The 26,320-nt window shown below is 32.4% G+C and overlaps 1 protein-coding gene and 1 long non-coding RNA gene across 6 annotated transcripts in view; one reads left to right on the top strand and one right to left on the bottom strand.

The window, feature by feature from the left end:
* Positions 1-1,933: 1,933 nt before the first annotated feature.
* bru3 (CUGBP Elav-like family member bruno 3) overlaps positions 1,934-26,320 on the bottom strand; it is a 251,690-nt gene continuing 227,303 nt past the window's right edge. The window contains exons 7-12 of one of the 5 annotated variants that reach the window (XM_076396742.1): positions 19,528-19,722; positions 16,988-17,092; positions 14,041-14,118; positions 11,220-11,243; positions 8,556-8,714; positions 1,943-6,331 (exon numbers count right to left, since the gene is read on the bottom strand). In XM_076396742.1, the coding sequence (XP_076252857.1) occupies positions 6,204-6,331; positions 8,556-8,714; positions 11,220-11,243; positions 14,041-14,118; positions 16,988-17,092; positions 19,528-19,722 (689 nt within the window). In that variant the 3' untranslated portion in view covers positions 1,943-6,203. Of the gene's footprint in view, positions 6,332-8,555; positions 8,736-11,219; positions 11,244-14,040; positions 14,122-16,987; positions 17,093-19,527; positions 19,723-26,320 lie in introns of all 5 variants that reach the window. The other 4 variants (XM_076396741.1, XM_076396743.1, XM_076396744.1 and 1 more) reach the window with 4 other exon arrangements.
* Positions 20,661-21,067, top strand: LOC143191555 (uncharacterized). Its single transcript, XR_013004543.1, has 3 exons — positions 20,661-20,802; positions 20,856-20,882; positions 20,934-21,067. It is a non-coding gene; the product is annotated as an uncharacterized LOC143191555 (long non-coding RNA).

The following is a 26,320-nucleotide window of genomic DNA, read 5'->3' as shown; positions in this document are numbered from 1 at the left end:
TATTCAAAACGAATAGTTTGGTCCCAGCATCTTGTATGTTGGGCAAAAGCCAATACATTTCTATGAGGCGGTTTTGTTACTATTTGACTTGTTCCTTGTGATCCTGTCGAAGGAGCGAGGGAGATTTTTGGGGAATTATATCCGGATTGGTTTTGTCAAGCATGGCCTTGCTCATAGAAATTTATCGGATTAAAACAAAATTCAACAAATAACCCTAAGATATTATGCGAGTAAAATGTGAAGGTATATATATGAGTACCACAATCCGTATATAAGATCATGTGACGTAAGTTAGTTATGCGGAATACTCCCATAGAAATGAACGTAAGAACTATTGTCAGTTTCACAAGTCTTCCCATTTCAAATCCTATCTTAGAATAACGCGGTGACAATGGATCTAGTCACCGTCTGTCACTGCTGACAGTGGACGCCACGCACGGCGCCTTTCTAAGGTAAGATTGTGAAAAACATATCGTTTTAAAATTTTAAATTCGGATACCATTGCATCTGAAAAAATTGTGATGTGTTTAGTCGTTCTTTTAATTTAGATGCCATACTTTTTTTTTCTCTATAATAATAAATAATCCCTAGAACTAGAACCTATCTACTCTATGCTACTCAATGGCTAAAATAATGATTTCTTATAAACCTTAAGATCATGATATAATGAGTTTTAATGGCGGGTCATCAACATTCTTGGGTTAGTTTAGAGCGAACGACGTGAATGACTTATAAAGCGTTTATCTTATCCAATTCATGATATATATATTATAGCTAAAATGTCGAAAAAACGGAAAAGGATAACCGAAGGATCTCATGTAAAAGCGGAATTTATGATTATATTTTTCACATTGAAGAAAAACGATGAATTTTTAAGGTTTTTCTACATGTTTTAGAGAATTTTTTTTGTGGTTTCGTGAAAAATGCGCCTCGATGGACCCCGTTTAAAATTATCTTATGTACAAAATGAGATGAATTGTTTATGGGTAAACGTCAAACAGCTCGAAGCCACAGTACCGACACGCACATTCTTATTATACAAATATATTGAGATTATATATACAATAATATTGAATATATGTAGCAAAAAACTGGCGATTAACCGTAAGAAAAATATCCGCTAAACTCGACGCCTTAATAAAACAATTAACGCGGACGATGGGAACGGACCATTCGTCGTCTGTCAACTGTCACAATTTTTTACCGTGTTAATCCAGGTGCATCGTCTACATATTTCAGGCTCTATATTTACATTGTTTATAAATATATACGACTCAAGTTATTTACTTATAAGAGATAGAAATAAATAACACGTATCACGGGGCTTGGTACCGTTGAGGTCTACGCATAAACGTATAAAGAGGGTCCCAAGATATAGCGGACTTCAATGTTCGAACGGGTTCGAAACACATTGGCCGCCCCCTCAAAGATGATACTTTTACAACGTATAATTGCAAAAAACATACCCTGTATCCTTTAAATCACGATCGCCATTTAACTAACGGATTTTACAAGCGGGTAGAGACAACTTGCTATTCATCAATAGACGTAAGTGTTTTCTCTTTATTATTGTTTATTATTTCATTTTTATTGATTAATTTACATATCCCTTAAACATTTGTCGTAGGCCATTTGTTTTTATCTTATTTCTTGTCTAAGATAAAATTTCATTTTTACTACCCTCTTGTTAATGTTCTCCGTGTGTTTTTTTTTCCTTAAACACTTATGTTGATTGGGAAAAATGTCAGATTTTTTTAATATTTCTTCTTCGTATAAAAAGATTTTTCTCTTAGTAGAGCAGCCAAACACCGATCAGGTTTGGTTAGTCTTTTAGCGCGAAAACTTCGGAATATATTTGGTTGCCTAAACGCAGACAGTCCTTTATATACTTTATATCTAAGCTAATAATATGATTTAATCTTAATTTTACACGTTTTACTTATTTTTTTCGTCTAGTTTTAATGACCTGTTTCCGCAATCACTTGTGCGCTAGTAACGTACTTTGTGCTCACTTTAAAATAAACTCTATCAACCATTTTGCTACGATTATTTGTACTATATAGCATTTTGGTTTTTAAAAATCTCTCATCATTAAAAACGTCTGTATCGATAATACTGCACGAAACGATCGTCCTTATTTCTTTTAAATACATTGTAAAAAGCTCCAACTCTCAAAATTTATCCTACGTTTATTATTTATAAAAAATATCTAAAGCTCAATATTTACAATTTCGAACTCCTATGTTCGGATAGGCTCGTTTTAGGCAACCAAACATTAATGAGGAATTCCCTACAGCGTTTAACGTAAACGTATTCGAAGCGAAAACATTGTGTCCGCTTTGTCAACCCATTCGGATAGTACCTCAGTGGAAAGAAAGAGTGTGTATGGTTTTAAGTCATCACGTAGGTACTGTTTTGTTCTATGGGTTCTGGGTTAAGTTATCGATCGAAAATGCTAAATATTTACGCTTCCTTAGACATAACGGACATAACTATAATCATTGACGAAAAAAGGGACAACACCAGGTTCAGGATAAAGTCGATGAAAGCATATTATTTTTGGTTATGAGGAATTTACTTTTTTAAAGTTTATTGTCATTCAATGTTGATTTTTAAAATTGTTATTAGCATGTGCTGATACAAGAGATTAGAACGTATACAACAATACTTTAAGTTCTTGGTATATATGTACATATATAATTACGTTTAGTATTATCATATCATTATTCATATACATGTATAAACATTGGGTGTATGGTAGGGATTACTGGACGCAAGACCGTCGTTACATCCTATTATGGGGTGAGGGGGAGGGGGGTGAGAAAGAAAGGGAAACGTCACGGTTACTAACACGTCTTGTCAGAGGAGATATGTCGAACGACTTGTAGAAGGAGGGAACAACAATACCAAGTAAAGGATGGTGTATTCCCTACCACAACAGGATGAAAACAAAAATGATATGCTTCTGGTCACTTTTTCCAATGCACCCGCGAACTCAAAACAAACTCAACAACCGAAACGTCGTACGATTCTTCTCTAACGATATAACGTCAGTCGTTCTCTAAAAATATTGCACATCAGTTTTCAGCCAACAAACGCGAATACAAATCTAAAACAAATGGAGAAAAGACTAGAACCAGGAAAACCTAAAAGAAAGAAAAAATATACGTTCTTAATACATATAAATATCTCTACATATGTTATGTTCAATATATATTATGTTCACTAAGTATATATGCCTTAGGACTAAAATTAATCCTAAAATTATTAACTAATCTGCAGCCAAGAGGCCGAATAATTTGACTAGTGAGTGGTATTGGGCGGGCAGTGTAACTTTGAGATAGTACATGATACAGTTCCTTAAGCTAGTGTACAGAATAAGCTCGGAAAATGAGATTACACCTCTAAAGTCTGTTCAGATTGCATTTTAGTCGCCATCAAGTTGCCATGACGATACTCTTATAACGATATACGAGGGTCTTAATTGGTTAACAGGCCTTAAGGTGTCAGATGATGATAGTTTGAGGTTAGATTTTAGAATTAAGGTTTTTGCTAACTTTTTTTTATCATAGAATCATAAAATATTATCAAAATATGAAGCATATCAGGTAGAAATTACATAATAAATTGTCTGTAAATGGAAAAATCACCTTGCTTTTCTATACTGACGTAAATGAAATCTGAAAGGACTATAGAGGTAAGCAGTTCAAGTTCAAAGAACTTGGTAGGCGTAATAAACAGCAGGGTGTCTGTTTAACATTTAACTATCGTCGTCTAAAGAATCTCTTTTGATTTATAAGATATTTGTACCATATTTTCTTTATCAACAACGTACCGAAATCAAAATTTGTACTTTGCGAATTTCACGTAGAATCGATTCTTGTAATTAATCTGAAACATTTTCCGGATGTGGCGAAATTAGTTGGTTTTGATATGTCAACGTTTGCAGGTGGCTGGTTATTATCGATTAAATGCCCGGATGACCAATACGTCCGCGATTAAAACAAAGTCGGAACACCCTGCGCTGGCTATCGTCATATTTTATCTTGAGTCGTTCCATAATAAAACTTGTCTTATTCGAGCTTTGAGACAAAACACCATGTTGTGTATAAGCTTTCAGCGTTCAAAGAATATGTTGTGAAATATTTGGTTGCGTACTTTTTTTATATTTTAATACCAAGCAAAACCATTATTTTGTTCAAGTTTATTCGGTGGATGTCTATTAGAACTATTATTATTATTAAATTATTTTAATTCTAATTCTATTGTCAAATTTTTGTTCAATAGATATCTAATAGAAATTATCAAGATGATAAAATTTAGCGTGTATAAGAAATATATTAACAATACTTGCTGAGTATTGTAAATATTTACATATATTTTCTAGAACATTCATAGAAATGAATAAGGTGAATTTTATTATGGAATACCCCAATAAAAATGGAAATCACATTACTTCTTTAATTAAATAATACTGTCCTAGTTTCACGTATGACCTTGAAAATATGATTGTATCGTATTCCTTTTTACTTCCGTTTAAGACCACGAAATAACAGCAAGAAACGAAGAAGAAGACCGAAGTGAGATCAAGCCTCAAAGAGTTTACATGGCTCGCCCCGTGATTACCTTTGCCTAGCCCGCAAAAGCGAAAACTAACTTTTTTTTTAATTAACAACTAGTCTGGCGAGATACGCTCAACTGGCATTTGATATATAATAATATAATATAAACTTATAATTTGATAAAATTCATAAACTTGAGAACGCATTGTTCTAAAATCGATAAAATGGCACACACCCGACTTGTGGTGGGGCAGATCCAAATTTCAAGTCTAACCTAAGAAAGTACTACCTCTAGAAATTTACAGATTAATATATACTTGGTACAGTTTATGGATTATGCTTAAACTTTATAGTAGAAATTTTTACACTATTTTGTTAGTATTGTTGATTCAATTGTCTGCAATTCCGAATCTATCTCAGTTGTCCTTGACGTGAATCTTTTGTTTTTCAATCACAAACGACGACAAAGCGCGCGCGCCCTTTCGCGGCTCTCTTTAGGACTGATATAACAGATGCGGAACCACGTTATCTTTAAATTTATACATTTTGTTTTTTTTTTATTTTGTTATTAACAAGATATGCCCCGAGCTGATTTGTGACTAGAAACAAAATCACAATTCGCGCAACCGGCTTTTTTTTTCAATAATATATCGCTTTTTTTTCTTATTTTGGCATCGGATCAAAGGGAAACCCTATCGCGACCAACGTCTATTTTTTTCTTTTATTATAGTTAAACACACACTATTTATAATACTTACAAACATATTAGCGCAGTATTCAAAATAGCAATTATTACACATTTTTTTACGAATACGAGAAGACAAAACGGCCTGTACAATCAACACTGATTTGTTTAGTATTCACAGCCCATTTGGAATTTCTCGAATAGTTTGATAGCCAAATAAACGGTCCCGCTTAAAGTTTTATGATATTCAAGCCAACAAAAATATATTCATCTGAATTCTACGGCTATTTAATGATATATTACATCTACTGGCCGTAATGGAAAATATAATTATGTGCAATATCATCCGCGCAACTAAATAACTTAACAAAAACAATATTATTTTTGTCCTTGTTTTATACAAAAATTTATTTACATTTTTGACAAGTGGAAAGAATGTTTGGTTGCATAGAACCTAAATCAGTTTGAAAGGTGTAAATATTTTGTTTAGAATTAACAGGATTGCCAAGAAAGCCTATTTGAAACTAGCTAACGTTACGTTAGGCAACTAAATATACTCAATGTTTTGAATGAATAGATTTTTGTGTCGATTTTGATGAGAATGATATCAATAAAAGCCTAGATCATATATAATATGTCGAGAAGGTGTTTGAAAAACCTCCTTTTATACCTACGACTACCACTATTCTTACTATGTTCAGTATAATTCGGTTTGAGTTGAAGGCTTCTCAATATTAACATTTTTAAGAAACCAGGAATATCGTTTGGCTATCAAACCAAGAAGAGTTAAGGGATCGCGGTGCGTTAGGGTTCCCCGGGTGCGCTCGGGACATCTTCGCCGGGTACGCTTCTCCATAGTATGGGTTCTCCACTTTGAATTAAATACAAACTAAGTAACTAGTATACTATTGGCGGCTAAAGGACCTCTCGAGGAGGTCGGCTGGATGACCTGAGGGTTAGTAGGGCCTGTTGGCGTCTTTGGGTCGTTTCAGTTGAACCTTGAGGCGTTTCATGCCGATTTGGAATCCATTCATTGCCTGGATGGCTGCTTGGGCGCTGGCTGGGTTGTCAAATGAGACAAAACCTGTAAATAAATCAAGAAATACCAATAATGTTCCTTTGATTGCAAGGAGGGTTGCATATATCAAAAAATAATGATATATTTGATTGCATTACAACAAATATAGTATTGGGTTGGCAGTAATATAAATGCATTTTTATATATTGGGACAGCTTATATTTTTAATGTTCATTGAGCAGCAGTAGTTAATGTCTTATCCACATTAATGCCTCTTGATCAACACAACCATCGCACAAATTTGGTTATCAAACAAACTTTTTTAAGAGAAACTTACTTTGAACGATTATGTTGTTCTTAGATAACGTAAACTAAATAACTTAATTTTTTATGACGTCTGTCTATTTACAGTTAGAATTTTGAAACTGTGGATATTAGGCTGACAATGATCTAAAATAAAGCCTTAAAATACTTTTAAATAGTCCATATGTAGTAAGTTTTTGTTATTAATTACATTTTTAATAGATATGGTTAGTACAACCTTAACTTATAAATTAATTTATTAATATGGTTTTGTTGTACTTGCTATAATAGACAACCAAGGCGAGTACGGGATTAATACATAAGTACGTATTGCCAAATTAAAATAAAACTAAACTACTTAAGCTAAAGTTAAGAACTTATACACTTATACACTAAGCAAGTTCGTGTGGTTTGGTTCGCTTCAAACTTCTGATTTCTTGTGTCTTGTCCAGTAGCTGTATTGCTTCCATCTTGCTGTGATTTAGCAAAATTATGTTTTAAGACCAAATCTTTGATCACTTCGTATATCTGTTTAATTTCGAGGTCATCACGCAGCTGCGTTGGTTACGTAGCGATAGGCATTGGTAATTAATCGTAGAACGTTGTTTCGGCTGTTCTGGATTACTAGTTGGTTTGATGTTTTAGGGCAACCCCATATTTGCATCTCATAGGTTCAAATTGGGTTTATGATTGACTGTTAAACCAATGTTTTTGTTTTTAGGTCAAGCAGAGAATATCTTCCGACTAAACAGTACAGTTGCTTGACTTTGGGTTTAATCTGCTCTGCTTTTTGTCTAAAATGATGTTTCCAATTTAATCTATTATCGAAATATATCTTATAGAGAATATATATATATATATATATATATATATATATATATATATATATATATATATATATATATATATATCTTTTGTCATGATGACTGTGTAGTCGGCAAATGTTCTGTTTCTATTGTTAGATATATTAGATATTAGACTTATAAACATATATCTATCATAGACATATATCTTTTGTCATGATGACTGTGTAGTCGGCAAATGTTCTGTTTCTATTGTTGTCGGGACATCAGCAGCGTAGAGCAGATAAGAAGTGGTCCCAAGCCATCACCCTGGGAAAATCTAGCCGAAATAGGTTTAACTGTTAAGAATGTTCCTTCAGGCAAGACTCTGCATTTTTCTTTCTAAAATATATGACTCCAGCGGTCGACAGTAATTCCGCGGGAGCAATTTGCTCATTTTGATAGGTAGATAGTCGACATCCTGGGAAGTATTTATTTTCTTCGAATGTCTTCTCTGTAACTCTGTTTTGTTCCTGTTTTGTCTGCTTCTGTTCCTCTGTGCACTTGGTTGATTGACGAGTGGTGATTTCGAAATCCAAACTGGAAATCTGGTATTGCTATAAATGCTTGAATATGTTTTAAGAGCAGTTCCTCAAATAATTCTGATATCGGTAGCAGCGAAATAGGCCTTTAAGATCCAACGTGTCCTGCCGCGTTTGTCAGGGGATGTGTCAGTGATTAACATCTGGAAGGTATTAATTTTTTTTTTGATAAAATAACACGGTTTTATAGTTGAACATGCTCGGATAGACTGTAGTGTCAGATAATTTCTGTGTGGCAGATGCTCGGTTGCTTATATGTTCTTGTATTTAGCACTACTGGTAGTAAATATTTCATCAAAAGCTTTTTTAAATCAGTTTTAAATCATCATCAATGTTAAAATATGAAAATATAGCAATATTAACAATCGATATTCGTCAGTGTTTTATGTCAACCCAATATCTTATTTGCATTAATATATTTTTGATGGCGTAGAAGAAAAAAACAAAAATTAAGATTATTACAGTATAATGTATTCAAATATTTAACAGGGTACTCGGTTTAATTTTCTTTTTTTTCCATTTTCTGCTACCCCAACGTCAGATAACATTAGCCAAATTATAATTTACAATATATCCATCGCGGCCGATGGGAATTCTACTTACCGAAACACTTGCTTTGATTGGTGGCACGATCAATGAATACTTTAGAGCTGATTACGTTGCCAAAGGGCAAAAACATTTGCATAAGTTCTGCATCGCCGAATTCTTGTGGCAAATGGTAGATGAATAGATTACAGCCCTCCGGTCCAGATATCGAGCAGCCTGCGATAGAAAAAAAAGAACCTCAGATGTTTTCGTCGGTTTCGATATAGCAGGGCGGAGATCGACGTCATCGAGTAAACTGATCGGTTTTGTTTTTGATTCTTCGGAACAAACGGCATTGTGCAAAATGATAAAATGACATCGAACTGAAGCTTACTTCGGAATATAAACATGCATTTTTCTTGTGGAGCACATTGATTTTAGTAGGTGCATTCTAAAGTAAGGTAGATTTTTTCAAAATAACCCATGTCTACTATGTAAAATTTTCTTATTTAATGAAAAATTCTATGGAGTAGTAAAAAATATACGTTAAAAATATTTTTTCGAATATGTAAAAATCACATGGTATTAAATCAGACAGGTATTATTATTGAAGGAAATATAATGTTTTGGAGGTATTTAAATTAATTTTCATTAAATTTTCGTGATTTTCACTCATAACCACTCTCATCCCGCGTTGCCAACTTGTGAAAATTCCCCAATCTGCGGGGAATATCATGCTGATTGGGGAGTTATTGGGATTGGTATTGTGCGGTAAAATTGCGGGGATTTTGACATCTCATTGTAAATATTGTATCGATAGTTTCGTTCGAAACATTTCTACAATAACTCCGAATATCTACATATTTATTTCAAAACTTAAAAATTTTCCGAATATTTACGGATATTTACTGATCTGAAAATTTCACTCATAACCACTCTCATCCAGCGTTGCCAGCTTGTGAGGAATTTCCCAAACTAGGGGAAAATTCATATCGATTGGTGATTTATCCAATGTGCAGTAAAATTGCTGGGATTTTGATATCTCATTGTAAATATTGTATCGATAGTTTCGTTCGAAATATTTCTACAATAACTCCGAATATCTACATATTTATTTCAAAACTTAAACATTTTCAGAATATTTACGGATATCTACTGATCTGAAAATTTCACTCATAACCACTCTCATCCAGCGTTGCCAGCTTGTGAGGAATTTCCCAAACTAGGGGAAATTTTATATTGATTGGTTATTTATCTATTGTGTGGGAATATTGCGGGGATTTTGACATCTCATTGTAAATATAATATCGATTGTTTGCTTCTAAACATGTCTGCAGGAACTCCAAATACTTACATTTTATTCATAGTGGTGCATCATAAAATCTTCACAACAGCTTAAATCCGATGGTACTCGCTAAAGCGTGGTAGACTGTGTGATACTACAGTACATTCCATTAAAAGCCTATTTGATATAAATCATATGTTCTTGTCTGTCAAAGTCTACTGAAGAAATGCTGATTATAATGAACAACCAGTTCACTGTGGAATATTTAGAATTCATGACTTATGCACTTTTACTGCTAATGATTTTCAATTCTTTGTTTGAATCGGAAGGGAGATTTTCTTTATAAATTGAAACCAGAGGTAGATAATATTTTGAAAACGCTGTCTACTAACTTCAACACATTTTCTAGGTTTAGGTGAAGTATACAATGGATTAAACGCTGGAGAAAGTAGGGATCAAAGCTTATAACGACCAAAGTGAATAAAATTTCAGCGATCTATGTTTTTTATACCCGATGTAGGTCCATCAGAAGCTCAATATATATAAATTAAATTACTGGTACCAGTTTTGAAGCGATTTTCAGTACTTTAGAAGTCTCTGTTAGTACAAAAATTAGACGACAAGTGGCAAAGCATGGCTTGATTTTGATAAACATGGGCTTAAACTTCATGAAGATAACATTGATGCTGAATGTGACTGGGGTACGTTGCTTCGCCTTAAAAACATTGCGGTAGAATACTTGGACCCAAACATAAAAAGTGTGATGGTCTTACTTCGATTATTGGGGAATTTAAGAAGCCAGCATTGCAAACCCTAACTCTCACCTAATCCTACTCTCATCATCATATCTTCTTGTAACTATATATGTTATGTGATATGATTCAGACTATCCGGTCATCTACTTTTGAACGAGTGAGACATATGGGTTAGTCTGTTTTTATCCTAAGTGTCGCTTAGTATCGCCGCTTAAACAGTATGTTCTTCTTAATAATGGTTATTTTCTTGTTTTCTGAACCCTTTCACATATTATAACTACTACTAAATATTGGTCAAAAAATATTGATTCTTATATATATTTTGTTATCAATGAATGGATGTATTTTGATGAATCCTACTTACTTTAGAATGCATGTATTATTTCATTGTTATTAGAATGAGGACTTAATGTGTTAAATAAAACTGGTTATTAATTAATTTTATTTAATGACATGTATCGGGACATAGTTCCTTAAAATTAAATATCCCTAAAATAAGAAGATAATAAAATAACTATTAAAATTGTATCGTTTCCATTTCTTGCTACTGATGATTGTCTACGTGAATGAAATAATGACATTTTATCATGTAGTTAAATCTAAATAAAACGTATATTGATCTCTCGTCAAAATCCATAACAGATAACAAGAAAACTCGTGCAGTTTGAATGAATGGAAGAAAGGAATGCGAAAAATACTTGCCTAGATTGTCGATAATACGGTAAGCTGAAAAAAGATAAAAACATTATAGTCGATGCAACTCAAAATTCTTGTTATCTCTAACGTTAAATCTTTTCGAATTCGATTCGAACGATTCCTCTGCGCTATAATGCTAAAGCTATGTACTAAACGTCAACGACTAACAAATAAATATCTTTACAAATTTTACATTTCTTTCTTCCAGTGCCCCAATACTTTAAGAGGAACATTTAGTCACATCGATAATAAATAAAGCGATAAAGGAGGTAACATCTTCGTACTGAGGCAACTATCTAGTTAATTTCTATGTATCGTGCAATTATTAGACATTTAACAACATATATAAAACATTTAAGTCTGATATATATATATCCAGGGACAAATGCAACATTGATTTTATCGCATAAATATTCAACATATAACGTGTTTCGCTCTCAATAGGCTAAAAGGAAATATTTGTCACTTACTAATTAGAATTCGATTCCAAATATCAGTTAGAATATTCCTTTATTTGTCAAGTTTATCATCTCATTTGTTGAATCATCATGATTAATTTCTGTTGTTAATATATAGCTTTTAAATTAATTATGGACATCAACACAAACAGTTCTTCCAATGAAAATAAAATAGCCAATGCACGTCATTAAAATTTATAATGCAACGTTGCCGCACCAAATTTAACTTTTCGTTTATTTTGATTTTTTCAACAAAATACTAATGTGAAACAAAAATAACATTATAAAATATAATCTATTTTAACATGCATTGGAACATGTAACCGATTTAGTTTATAAAATTTTGCGTGGACCATGTTGTCAAGTGTGTCTAAAAATCTTTAAAATATTAGTGTTATAACATACTAGTTAGAAGTTATAAATCGGCAATCCTTGTAAATTAAAATTCGAAGTTGATGCGGCAATATTAATGAGGTGCATTGCATGATTTCATTACATGGACTATAAACAATTATATAGCAGCACCGAATATCGCATAACGAAATATTTTATCCAATAACTTTTATTTATAGATTAGAATATAAATCAGATGATAATTTAGGAAGTAAAATTGGAAGGAAAGCTGCATATCATAAAATAACCAATTGTTTCGATTATATACAACACTGTTTTATATATTAGGTATAGTATTTAATTTTGAAGGATTTTTAAGTGAAAAATAAAACGTTCTTTTTAATCAGAATGTAAATGTTATTTTATCTTCAGTTATCAATCAATATTTCCATTTTCATTAGTTCTTGTCACGATGATCATCAATCACCTCACAGTGTAATTTCTTTGGTCTAAGTCAATGAAAATAAGACATATCTAAATATAACATGCATATATCTAATCTATTCTTTGATCTGTTTCCTTGAATCTGTTTTTCGTCTCACTCTTGATTATCTTATTGTAACGTCGATGAAATACATACAGATTTGTTACAAGAATTTCATGAAGCACATCACAGTGTTACTTATCTTTTACAGGTAAATGAAAATAAGACATATCTAAATAATCTGTTCTTTGATCTATTTTTTTGAACACATTTTTCATTAATTTTACCATCAGTGTTTTTTTTGGAAACCAGTCAAAATAAGAGATATCGAAATAATGTTGATTTTTTTCTTTGGACTTGTCAATTGGTTAATTCATAGCCCTCGAAGGGAAGCATACAGTTTTGTCTCAAGCATCTGATCTCATGTACTTTGGCCTTTGCGTGACGTGGGCCTCCTAGTGATGCCAGGTTTTGGCAGTAGAAATACTGTCTTTTTTGCTCATCTTCGATCTTAGAATCTCAAACACTTTTTCCTATTTCATTGGAAACGTATTTTTGAAAAAATATTTATTGTACCCCACGATTTTTCATGAAAGTTAAAGTGTTTTGTTATGAGTTATTAACAGCAACAAGTGGTAAATCAAAGGAATGATTGAAAGCTGAAGATTTGATTGATAATAAAATAACTTCTCATTACAACATTTATTTTACGCTTTTTTCTCAAGATTGAACATACTATGTCAGTACTGAGGGTGGGAGGCCAAGTGCTTATAGTTGAACAGCCTTCTGAACAGTAGTATCTTGTTCAACTTTTGTTTGAGTGTTGTTCATACATTCAACGCCAACTTGCACAATTCGATTTCAATCAAGTTTCATCGATGGATTCTCACAGCAATCCTTTATTATTAAGTACCACACCTAATTTCGTAACAGAAAGAGGCACCGCGCCACGTAATGAAGTGAGCGAACGTTCATTTAATGAAATATTCATAGAAACGACGGGGAAGTAAATTAAACAATAATTATGACGGTGATTTAGAGGCGGTAACGAAAAAATGCTCCTTTTATAGCCATTCCTAGCAGTTAGTGTTGTTTTGAAACCGTTAAACTCTGTGTAAATAATAAAAGGAAACTGAGCCACGCCGCAATGAATAAATTAAGCGTGTTAAGCGACACGTTATCTTTATTAAGGCTGCGTAAGTGCTTAACGGAATATTATAACAGACTTTGGGGGTAAATTAGTCAAGCGGGCAATTCTACGGAAAAGGAATGTTTTCGTCGTTTTCGGGTGAATTTATGATACTACGAATTTCACCAGATGGGCTTCGAATTATGATATTAAGTTCGCCTTGTCGACGATTGCATGCGCGGCTTGCTTGATGTAGTTGGACAAACGCGATTGAGGTTATGTTATTTATTATTTCGTTAGATAAAACACGACGAAAACATTGAACCGTTTCGATAGGAGTGCCCTCCGATTGGGTTCGATTAGTGTTAGCTTTAGTCAATAGTTTGACTAATTTACGGTTTCAGGAATGCGTCGATTTCTTACCTTCTCGCTGGGCCGGGGCTATCGCTGATACGGGTGGAGGAATGGCCTGAGGGAATTGGCCATAAACTGCAGGGTAAGCTGCTGAACAGATACATAAAAATCACACCCATACCAATTAAGATGCAACAGAACATGCGGTGTCATGGCACATGTTTCTATCAGTTCATTGCCTCTAGACTTTTCTGGTTCATGATTCCGTGTTTAAAATTGGTCCGGTGTCTACACCACTATTGAGAAATAACGGATTTTGCTCAAAGTCTAAAGACAATGAAAGTTTCTAAATAGTTTCAATTATTCGTAAGGCAATTTGTTTCTAGTTGGGTGCCAATTTTAGTGTAAAACGATTAAGTTGGTAACATTAAACACTGAATGTTGCAATTGATTCGCTCGGCTCCGATCGGAATTTGACTTCGGCTGTTATCGTGTATACCCCGCCATATTGGGTTTAAGTACCCGCTAATTCATTTATTATCGCCACTTTTAACGCAGCATTCGAACTGAGTAGATCATTGATTCTTCTTATAAATATTTTTGTCCGATATATAGATAATTTTCGGGCAGATATTATTTGATATTTTTTTCAAAAAAGTATCGAGAGTTGTAAATGAGAGTATCGATATTGTCTTTTCGAAGGAGAGACCTTTTGTTTTCGGATTTCTCCACCTGGTTATCAAGTGAATTTTGCGGGGAAAAGTAAGGTTGGGGTGAATCGATAATGAGTATTGTTAAACAAGTATCGACATTTTTTTATTCGTCGATATATCGATATTTTTCTCCGTGACAGACATCCCTAGCCGAGAGTATACTTCTTCGTTTAATCCTTAAATGATATTGTTTAATAATGAGAGCCTTTACATTTGGTATTAAAAACAAAAGTTCACAAGTAAATATATTTTGATAATATATCGATTTTACTTTTTCAATTTCAATGGATTGAAGTGTAGCAACAGGTCAATTGAAAAGTCCCCGGCCTACCATAGTAAAATACAATTTTTTAGCAAAATTAGTTTTCTTATTCAACATAATTCCCTTCAAGGGTAATAGACTGATTATAACGGCCCTCCAACTTTTCGATACCATTTTTGTAGTACGATTTGTCTTTCACCTCTTCATTCGACGAAGATTTCTTCCCAACGAGCATTCTTTTGAGATCTGAGAACAGGAAATAGTTGCTGGTGACCAGATCTGGAAAATACGGTGGATCAGGAAGCAATTCGAAGCCCAATTCATGGATTTTTGCCATCGTTTTCACTGATTTGTAACACGGTGCATTGTCTTGGTGAAGCAGCACTTTCTTTTTCTTCAAATGCGGTCGTTTTTCGGCGATTTCGTACTTGAAATGGTCCAATAACGCTATGTAATAGTCCTTCTTTTTTAAGGTAGTCAATAAAAATTATTCCATGCGCATCCCAGAATACAGACGCCATAACCTTTCCAGACGATTTTAATGTTTTCGTTGGTAACAACCCTTTTTGCACGTCCACTGCGTTCACCGTATTCGGTGCTCATTTCACCACGTCTAAACTTAGCATACCAATCCTTGATGGTTGATTTTCCTGGGGCAGTGTACGGAAACTCGGTATCAAGCCAAGTTTTTGCTTCTATTGTACTTTTTCCCTTCAAAACGCAATATTTTATCAACACGCGAAATTCCTTTTTATCAATTGTTTTCACAATAACAAAAGTTGCTTTCCTCAAAATGCTATAATCCACAAACTAAGGATCTGATTGAGGGTTAGGGCCAACTAAAAAACATATGGATTTAATCTATATATCAAGCCGGGCACTTTTCAATTGACCTGTTATGTATACATGCACATAATTCATGGAATGAAACAATTTAATTGATATTTAGAAAAGTTATGATGGTTGTTTTTTCAATGATTTTTAAATATGATGATGGAGTTTGTAGTTATGATATTTCCTGATAATTGATGTAAATTAATCTGATATGGGTGTGTGTTTATATAAATATGGTGCCTGGGCAGCTATGAAAACCAAAATATTTATTTTTGTGCAATAAAATTTCGCAATCAAATATGTGATTTTATCATTTGTTACTTATTTACTTGTGTAGTCTAGATATTTTTGAGTGACAATAACAATTAGGTTTATACTTATTTCTTTAATACACTTCCATTCATGTTTTCTACATTTCTATTCGTATTTACAGTTTGACAAATTCCTTTGCCTTCATATCTCTTATAATAAATTTATCTATGTTATTACCAGATTAAGGTATTACCTTGGTTACGACCTTCAAGTTTATTCTATTTTGATTTCGTCTAATGTGCTTCCTTCAAAGTTATAACATTCAATCACTTATTTAATATCCGTTAGCAAAGACGACATATAAAATACTGAAAGAACACCTTAGAAAACCAATATAAATATAAAATATGACGTATAAAAGACGATCATACACGAAGCGTAATTCCCATCGGAACCGAGCGCACGTATCTTTCGATTCAGTGTTTCCTGTTGGTAACGTTGACGCGCTCACAGCGCCACCAACGGCAAATTTCATTCAGAACTGACAGCTTTCAACTACTTAGAGGTTAGAACGTAATAATAAGTAAATTCATTCGGTTTCGTCGGTCCGGTCATACCATCACATAAAAACGAACGATATTCAATAAATATGAACAACATATAAGACACTAATATAAAAATATTAAAAGCCACATTTATGATCCAAATAGTGTGAACACCAAACACTCATAGTGAATCAAGCTACAAGTAGTGATTTTTACGTTATCACGACGAATTAATTTTGTCTGTACTGGATCTGGTTCTGAATGCGAATCGGGTATCACCAGCTAAGTGTCGCGCAACCGACGCTAGCTGCTGATGCCGTCTAACTTCTTTGTTTCGACTTGTTTTGGTGCAGTTTTAGCTAAGCTTAATCGCCACCTTTATCAATCTAAACCATTACGATCTAACTTACCGACTCCGGGATATCCTGGTTGCATGGCCTGGAAGGCGGCTGGATGTTGTAGGGCTGCCTCGCCGTTGGGTAATCCTTGCGCGGGAATGGACAGGTGGAGCGCATCTGTATAGTGGAGGAGATAAGTTCAAGGTGCCAATTAGTAAATTCATTCCGCCGGACGAGGGAGAAAGTAAAACGGGGGAAAAGGTAAATAAGAAACTTTTAAGATCATGGGATCCGGCCCCAGATAAATGTTTCGGGATAATGAATCCAGATTCGACCATTTATTTTTTCGAGAGCGTTCGGACTTTATGCGAGCGGTACAGTAAAACTTTGATAAATAGACAGTTCTTGTATCGTCAGTATTTAGCTGGCATTAAAATATTAGGTTAGGATTACGTTCGAATGTCAGGCGAAGGAAAATTATATAAGATTATTTTCTTTTTGTGGGGAATATATTTTATGTCTTAATTATAGTTATTTTAATTACTGAAATTGTAATTTATAGACACATCGAGTGTTATAGTTTGTTTTTTTGTTAATTAGTCTTCTAGATATATTTTCAGAAAGTATTATTTCCTATTGTATTCTGTATGTATGGTTTTTTTTACTGAAATATACATATAATCTGATTGCCCTTAGGGGACGTAGTTTATAAAATAATAATTGTTATAAAAGTTACATCTTGGATAAAACAATATGATTTTCTTTGTAATTTAATAGCTTTAACTATTTATTTTTGGTCAATTTTATGGTTTTGTTGAAATATTTTTTTTTCTTGCTTTTCATATTTTCTTTCGCAAGAACTCTCTTGCTCTTATTTTACACCCTGTCAGAAATAATATTTGTTAAATACAATTTTTAGACTTTCAACAACTAGTTATTTGAGCATCCATTTCTTTTCAAAATATGGCAATTATTACAGAATCCTGATCATAAAAATTAGAATAATTGTTTCACAATTACCAATATAACTTAATATAACTTCGGGTTGAATTAGGATTTGATGCTTACTTGTTGGTTCAATTGTGAGATGGGATGATTTTGATCCCAATCCAAATCAAATCCTGTAGTATTTGATTCTATAAAAGGTTTAATAGAAGCCAATCTTTCATAAAGTACCAATGCCTCTATATTGATATATATTATTTATTGATATTTAGTTCATTAACTATTTTCTTAATATGTAACTTAATTAACTAATATGAAGAAGATTGTAGTTTTTATTTAAAACATTTTCAACGCAAACCTTCCTGGCCAGGATCCTTCAAACATTGTGTATTAGATTTTAAAGTGATTTTAATTACTTCAATTCATTCTTCTTTTTCTTCGTTAATTTGGATTTGTGTGAGGTATTCATAATTAAATATATTTATTTGTTTTATTTCCTAGTTTGGATGTATTTTTTTACAGTATTTACAGCATTATGACTTTTTAATAATTCATTTTGATCAATTTTAAGCTTTCTTCTATTTTATGATTATTTTAGTTCAAATGCCAATTTTTATTCGTTTTCCATATTTTTTTTCACAAGAACTTCTTTGCTGGTATTTGTTAGTGAAATAATACAGCATCCTAGTTCGTCTTTTATTAAAGCAATTACTAATAGAAGTTAAGTTTGGATGAAATTAGGATTTGATGTTTATTTTCTGTTTTATCTTTTTTTATTTATCTTCCCAATTCAAATCCTGGGGTACTGGAATATTTGATTGGAAATTGCCGTGATGTGTAAAACCAACACCAAGAAGACTGCAATTTTAATTTTTTAGTTTTTTACCGCATACCTTTCTGGCAAGGATACTTATACACATATATTCTATGTGGGATACCAATATTTTCTGTCAGATTGAAAACCAGGTAACATGATGGCCAATGAAACTTGTAGTATTGAAGCCTTGAAATCACTTTTTGTGGTTGTAGCAACGTGTATGGCATGCTAAAGAATATATGTTCATTCCCAGTTAGAGCAATTGGTAATTAGCTTCGTTTATTCAACCGGTAAAAAGTTCTGTTCTTTAAATATCCTTTGATATCGATTCAGGCCAATATCGATCCATTGTCTTGAATTCAATAAGTTGGCAACATTTTAGTAAAATCCTAGCCTACAAACCAACTAAAGACTACTTTTACAAGATAAATCTGTTCAATAGTATATATGATAAGGATCCATTTTTCTCCGTTTTTTTAAAACAGCGTTTTACTCTAGTGAAAAAGAATTGTGTCCTAACCTCTACTTTTTGTTTTAAGTTCAATATTAGTTTGTAATTTTTTAAAATCGTATTCTGTAATTCTGTGAAATTTAATAATTGAATACTTAATTGTCATAATTAGTTAGTTATTATTATTTAAAATAATAATGTTAAAGTATAGTTCAATGCGACAAAACGTCGACATACGACATACTAATGTTTACAAGACATGACAAAGTAAAACGGTACGTTTTAATTGAATTAAACAAAATAAAATGACCAGTTGTAAACGCAGACTGCGTACAAGCCGAATTAATGAGAACGCCATGTAGAAGCCGAACTAATTAGAAGTCATATTAATATACTTACGTGGTGGAAAAGTTTGAGGAGGGATTCCGTTTGTGTATACGGGTTCTTGACCATTAACTTGGGGACCGTTGGGAGTTTGCGCCGCCATATTGAATGTTGGCATTGTGGGGGAGGGCAGACTGGGAATTGCCCCGTTTACGGGTTGACCATTCCGGTCAACTGGGGGACCAACTTGGACGTCTGTGAATTCGGGAGCTGGAACAGTTATCGTACATGAAACTCCAAATCTCGGCACTGCCATATGGTTTACAACATCTGTTTCAACAACAACAACAAAAAAACACATACCGTCATTATATTTTATTATAAAGCATTACGGCTTTAAACATTTCCATAAATCTCAAATATATTCTACATAGTTATTATATATTTGATTTTGGTGTGCAAATGTATCTCGTGATAAAACAGATCGAACTTATATATGCCAATAGAAAGTAAAATAATTTTTTTATAATCATATTTTAACAATATAGAGGTGTGCAAAATAAATATATAGTAATTTCAAAATAGCATTCCTATTACAGTCAGACAATATTATCTTTGTCATTTTATTTTATTTGAAAAGAGACAGAACGCTGTTAGAGAAGATCAAACATGTAACGGAATGAGCTTGCAAAAGTTCTGAAAATCCTTCATAATATTATAATTACGGGTTATAAACCGGCAAACGTTGTTTTAACTCTTTGTTTTAATAAATTTGAAATCGCCGCGGTTTTTATCGAAAATATTTTTTTTGCGCCTTGCAGCTGCACTGTATATTAATACGGACTGTCACTAACATATCTCAAAAAATATAAAAACAATATAACCTTAAATTCGCCAAAAAGAAACGGTATTAATGCTAAACAGGTGGCGAATCAAGATCAGCTTGGTGTTTCAGAGATCAAATATACGAAATGTATAAAATAGTAAGTAGTTTTTTCAATCGAAACATAATTTAATACGATTATTTCAGAGAAAATTGTTAGCCTGGAAAGTACCCATAAAAATCCACAATATATGCAGCTATTTGAGAGATGTAGAACATCCGTTCATACGTTGTTGGATAATATAGGATTTAAGTGGTGTAAAGATAACCTACGAAGGGGCTTAATGGTACTTCAAGAGACTGCTTTTAAAAGAATACAATTTTTAAAAACATATAACAAATTCATGGAAGAAATTTATCAATTTATATATTTAAATGAGACATCAATATTTCAGAATGGTACATTGGGTTGCTCATGGCAAGATGATAATAAATATTTTAAAAACAACAAAAGCTGATTGAAAAAGGTAAATAAAACTATCGATTAGGTTTTGTTAGTCATAACATTTATTTATTGCAGACATATAGTTCTTCATGCTGTTACTTGGTAAATGTAAATGAAATATTTAATTGCTTTTTATGTAATTTACTTTTTTAGAAACGAGCCTGAGAAAAGATACATAGTAGATTAGATTACTTTCTCGCTATCACTGCATTTTTAATCCAATTGAGTTCATACAGGGTATTGCAAAGAATTATTACAATAGATATTCAGGTTGGGGCAGATATTCAAACCAGAAAAGGCATTGTTGAAAAGGTTGTGTGAGCTTGATCAGACACATTGAAGAAGAAATTGACAAATGGTAGAATCTTGAGCAAGTTTTTGATAGACTGGAAATAAACAGCTTAGTTCTTATGAATGTTGGTTTATGATTCAATGCTGACGATTACCAAGACAGGGTGATGAAAGAGAAAACCACTAAAGGTCAGTATACAATTAATATAATTTAGTTGTAGGGAATTGTACTATAGAGTGTGAAAGCTTTATGAGCATGTGTGTTGTTGTTCAGAATCTACATGAACATTTGGTTAACATGTATGAGGAGAGAAATAACACTAACTGTTTTGCAGATATGGCAAATGCATTAAGGAGAATGCAGTGATTAAATGAAGTTTTATCAAGAAAGATGTATACAGATAGTAATAGGACAAACTAAAGAGAAACATCGTAATATCAGAATGACTTTACAAGAATACATTACATTGAAAGAAACAAGAACTAAGCATTAAACATAAATATGCTCTCTAATGGAAGTAAAATAAATTACTCAGATGTACAATTGTTAATTGGGTGGATCACAGGCCTTCTGGGGATAGCACTACATACAAAAACGCGCCTAGAACCCACCCGATACTAGTGTGGAAAAAAAAAAATATATATATATATATATATATATATATATATAATAAAGCAACTCTAACCTATAAATTATTGTGGCTGTAAAATTAATTGATGTTCTTCGATAATAAATGCATTTGATGTACAATGATGTTAAATTATATTTAATAAAATATTTGTTCAGTTATTTTGTTTATATTAAAATGTTGTTATAAGTCAGAGCCAAAATGTACTAAAACTCAGATTTGATGCGGCAGCATTGCCACGTTTTGACCGTTCTCCCGTGTCACTGCTATTTTGAATTGACTACATTTTTATCGGGAATATGAAATTTTGTTTTTAATTCCAGATTAATAAAAGATCTTTTCAGTGAGATAAGGCAGCTTGGAGATGCTCCACTGAAGTAGCTTCTGGACGTGTACTTTTGCAAAATGTGTTGTCAAATCAGAAATAACTTTATCCCTCATTTGTGGTTAATCAACAAGCTATTTTCCAACTATTAAAAACCTTGGGAATGAGTTCAAAAAAAGGGATAAGATCTACTATATGAGTTAAAGCCGAGAGATATTGAACAACGCCATGCAATATAGTATATCTTGTTGCACGTTGGCACTGCTTCTGTCTAAGTAATGCGATGCGTATCTATTGCTCAGTTTACCTGTCAAATCTTGTGAAATGTGTGAAAACAGCTGAATTATTTAACGTTTTATAAGCGATAGTATCAACATGGTAAAACATCATCGACGAATAGGAATAGTGGGTAAAACCCAAAGTAAACATAAAACTACTGGAGCAAAATCAGAAGGTAGTACACAGCTCTGCTCTCACTTGAATGATAAAAGTGCGGCGAGAGTTCCACAAAGTTAACTAACGTGAATGCTTCTTAGTTCGAGGATCATCAACATATCATCAAAAATCTTTCCTGGTGATCTCAATCGCTAGACATCGACGTAGCTGAACCGTTATGGTTAAGTTTTAGAGCAGACCTTCTCCAACATTATTGAAACTATTGGCAAATGTTTTGGTACAAGAATTAAACAATCCCTTTCGAAATTATTCAGATAGTCTGCGAATCTATTCAGCGAATAATTACAACGGTTTTAAAAGCTCAATACCTTTTTGTAAACCTTTTTTATACACAGATACTGTTTATATGTCAGGAATTCATATTATTATGTCAATCCCATGTATGTGCTATTATTGTTGTATATACACACACAGTCACGCCCATAGTCATGGTAACCCTCTGCATATTTAGTGCAAATCACAGACATTTATTTCAGATACCAATGATAATGTTGAATTTTGTAAATATTTATTTAATCTGTCATATTAATATTCCCCGCTAATCACTTCATTGATTAAAAGTCAGGTGTGTAGGAGGTCAGACCGGCAACTTTTCCATCGATGTTTTGACATAAATATATTTCAGATAATAATACATATGATAATCGTCATTTTCTTTGCATCTTCGTCGAAGTTTCGACCTCAGAAGCCTAAAAACGTCCTCTGTTTATTTGACCTTCAGTTATCCGACCGAGACTGATAATTAAATTCCATGTTTCTATCTCGAACATTTATCACCAATAAAAAATAGCGATCATCAAATATAAATACCCTTTTAAATAAACTACAAGTTCGTATGTATTCTTCAGATAACTGAATTCCTCTTGCCGAGGCGACGCGAGTAAAATATATTCCTATTAAATTTAAAAGCCTTTTCTCAACGCTTCTTTATGAAATATTCAACAGAAACTATTTTTTCAATGTCCATCCCGAAATAAGGATGGAAAAAGAAAAAGGAATGGCGCGCATCAAATTCATTGAGTGGGTTTATTTACTCTGTTTTTCCGAATGGTTGTACACTCAGCGGTTGCTTAAATATTTAGTCCGTTGTTTTTTATATTGCTCTTCGTCGCTGTTTGTTAATTTGCAGATAGATTTATTTGGGTCCGGGTGAGGTTTCTTTTTTTTTTTTGGATAGTTTATGTTTTGTAGAGTGAGATGGCAGTGGATTATTTCTATTTGTTGTATTTAAATATGTACATTGTTTTAGGATATGTTATGTTGAATAGACAGCAGACACTCGTTAATGCGACCTAACAAAGTGTAGTTCACACTATCGAAAAGTTTACATTAACGAGCGCGATTTAAGATTTGAATAATAAAAGTTTTATTAAAAGAAAGGGTGAGTATATATATGTATATTTATAAAAAACTAAAAAAATATTTCGACAGTGATTTTTTTGTTAGACGAAAAAAATCTGTTAATTTTGTCTGCGTTAGTTGGCGAATGTACGAATTCTATGTTTATATTAACGCAATGTTTTCAGTATGGAATGTTTACGTTATCGAGCGATTGCTGTATTTCTTTAATTTTCAACATATGAACTCGATTGACAGTAATTCGAGGATAAGGTGAAAAGTTCTCGGTTTGACTGTGAAAAGCTGCAATTTTCAGTCACAAAATGTTATTATTATTCCTCGTAATCTCCCTTGATTTTAACACACTTAGTCCGGCGTTCCTCCAACATCAGTACTTATTCCCAGAAATGAAAGCCCGAAACGCTGTGAAAATATTCATTTACCGTCCCCCAAATTGCTCATTGGTGGCGATACGCTTTCCAGAATGAATCCCAAATTTCTTCAACTTTGGAGATGGAGGGCCATCTGAGCGTACCACGTCAGACGCGTGTGTACGGACGCGTTGTTCTGGCGAAAGGTGATTATTTCCTTTTCAAGCCAGGCCTCTCCTTATGAATTTCGGCTTCTAGCTGCGCAATACATTTGGAATAATATTCTTCTTTTTTTCAAGGTAATTAATTAACAGGATATCTTTCGCATTTTAAAACACATTGTCCGTGAGCTTTGTGACTGTTGCAATCAATTCAGCTTTATATTGGGCTGAAGTACCGGCTTTTACCCACTGATTCATTATTGGCTTCTTGCTCAGAGCATTGGATAATTGAACAAAATATTACTTATACTTTCATCCGATATCTCCACAGGACAGCTATCTCATTCCTACTTGAAGGAAGTTCAAATTTGACATGAATTAATCATACGTGAACCAAGGCAAAAAGAATTCAAGAAGTTTTATCTGACTTGGGTGCCATCTCTGTGTCAGGTTTAGAACTTTTTTCCTTAGCTCCATATATTTAGTTTAAAACTATGTTATATTTTAATTGTCAGTTCCTATATGAATATCCATATCATTACAATAACAAAGTTGTGGGAAGACGTTTTATGATATTTATTCTATTTGAATTGAGTATAAGTAACATAGTAACGTAGTAATATGTAATTAAGTAGTAACATAATAATATATAACATAGTAACAACATTTGAATAAGAGAAGAGCTGTATTACTACATAAGCAATAATAGAATGCTTACTCCTCGTCTTGTTGTAAGATTTAACATGCTTAAAAAGTGTTATGACAATTTCTTGAAATTACATCTGAATAAGGAGTTTGATGTACATATATTAACAGCATAAAGTTGGCATATATATATATATATATATATATATATATATATATATCTGCCAACTTTATGCTGTTAATATATGTACATGTATATATATATATATATATATATATATACATATATATATATATATATATATATATATATATATATATATATATATATATATATATATATATATATATATATATTAATCACCTTAGCGAAAATTTTGTCTCTCTTGTTGTGGAAGACGAGGACACCTGGAGTCATTTTTAGGCATACAATTTTGGTGTAACATGCGCTATAAATAAATGAATTCCAGTAAAATGAAATAACGGCCAAATCAAGCAACCAAGAATAGCCGCCAGATCGATAATCCGAAATATATAAATAATATTTTACCAATAAAGAATATCTGCTGGCTCCAATTCTTATACAGTAGATTATTCGTCGTTTCTGTAGTACGTAAATTCATTAGGGACACGTAATTTTTAAACTCAAAATCTGGCAATGTGGTACTGCAAACAGTCAGCAGGCAATTTTGAATCGGAAGATGGGTCCCTAAATTTTATATTTAATAATTATTAATATATTTATTTATATATTATATATTAATATTATTAAATATAAAATTTATTATTAATATTTATTATTAATATATTAATATATTTATTTAATATAAATATATGTATATATATATATATATATATATATATATATATATATATATATATATATATATATATATATATATATATATATATATATATATATATATATATATATATATATATATATATATATATATATACTTATCCAGTATTATTCCAGTATCGTTGGAACTATTAAAGACTTTTGGCAAGTTTGGATGAAAAACATTTAAGAATAGTACGATCACGTAAAAGTATATTTTACATTTTTTTGTAGAGAGAACAAATTAAAATGTCTGCTTTATCGGAAGGTGTATACAGCTAGGAAAGAAAAGCTTCTTATATGCGAAAATTTCATCCAAAGATCATCAAAACTCGAGAATAAGTTTTGTTTTTGTCAGTTTTTGATTTGATTTGATGTCTGGTGAACGGAGAGCAACTAAAAGAATTGTTCTTGCTTAAGAACTGATAGTAATTGATATGGTCTTGAAGACATAGTATATCATTCTACTAGAGGTAATTTCTG

The sequence above is a fragment of the Rhynchophorus ferrugineus genome, unplaced genomic scaffold, assembly GCF_030347505.1.
Source record: "Rhynchophorus ferrugineus isolate W39M unplaced genomic scaffold, kcgeb_rfMv2 rfM2, whole genome shotgun sequence".
Taxonomy (NCBI): Eukaryota; Metazoa; Arthropoda; class Insecta; order Coleoptera; family Curculionidae; genus Rhynchophorus; species Rhynchophorus ferrugineus.
This window is presented reverse-complemented; position numbering and strand designations above follow the sequence as displayed.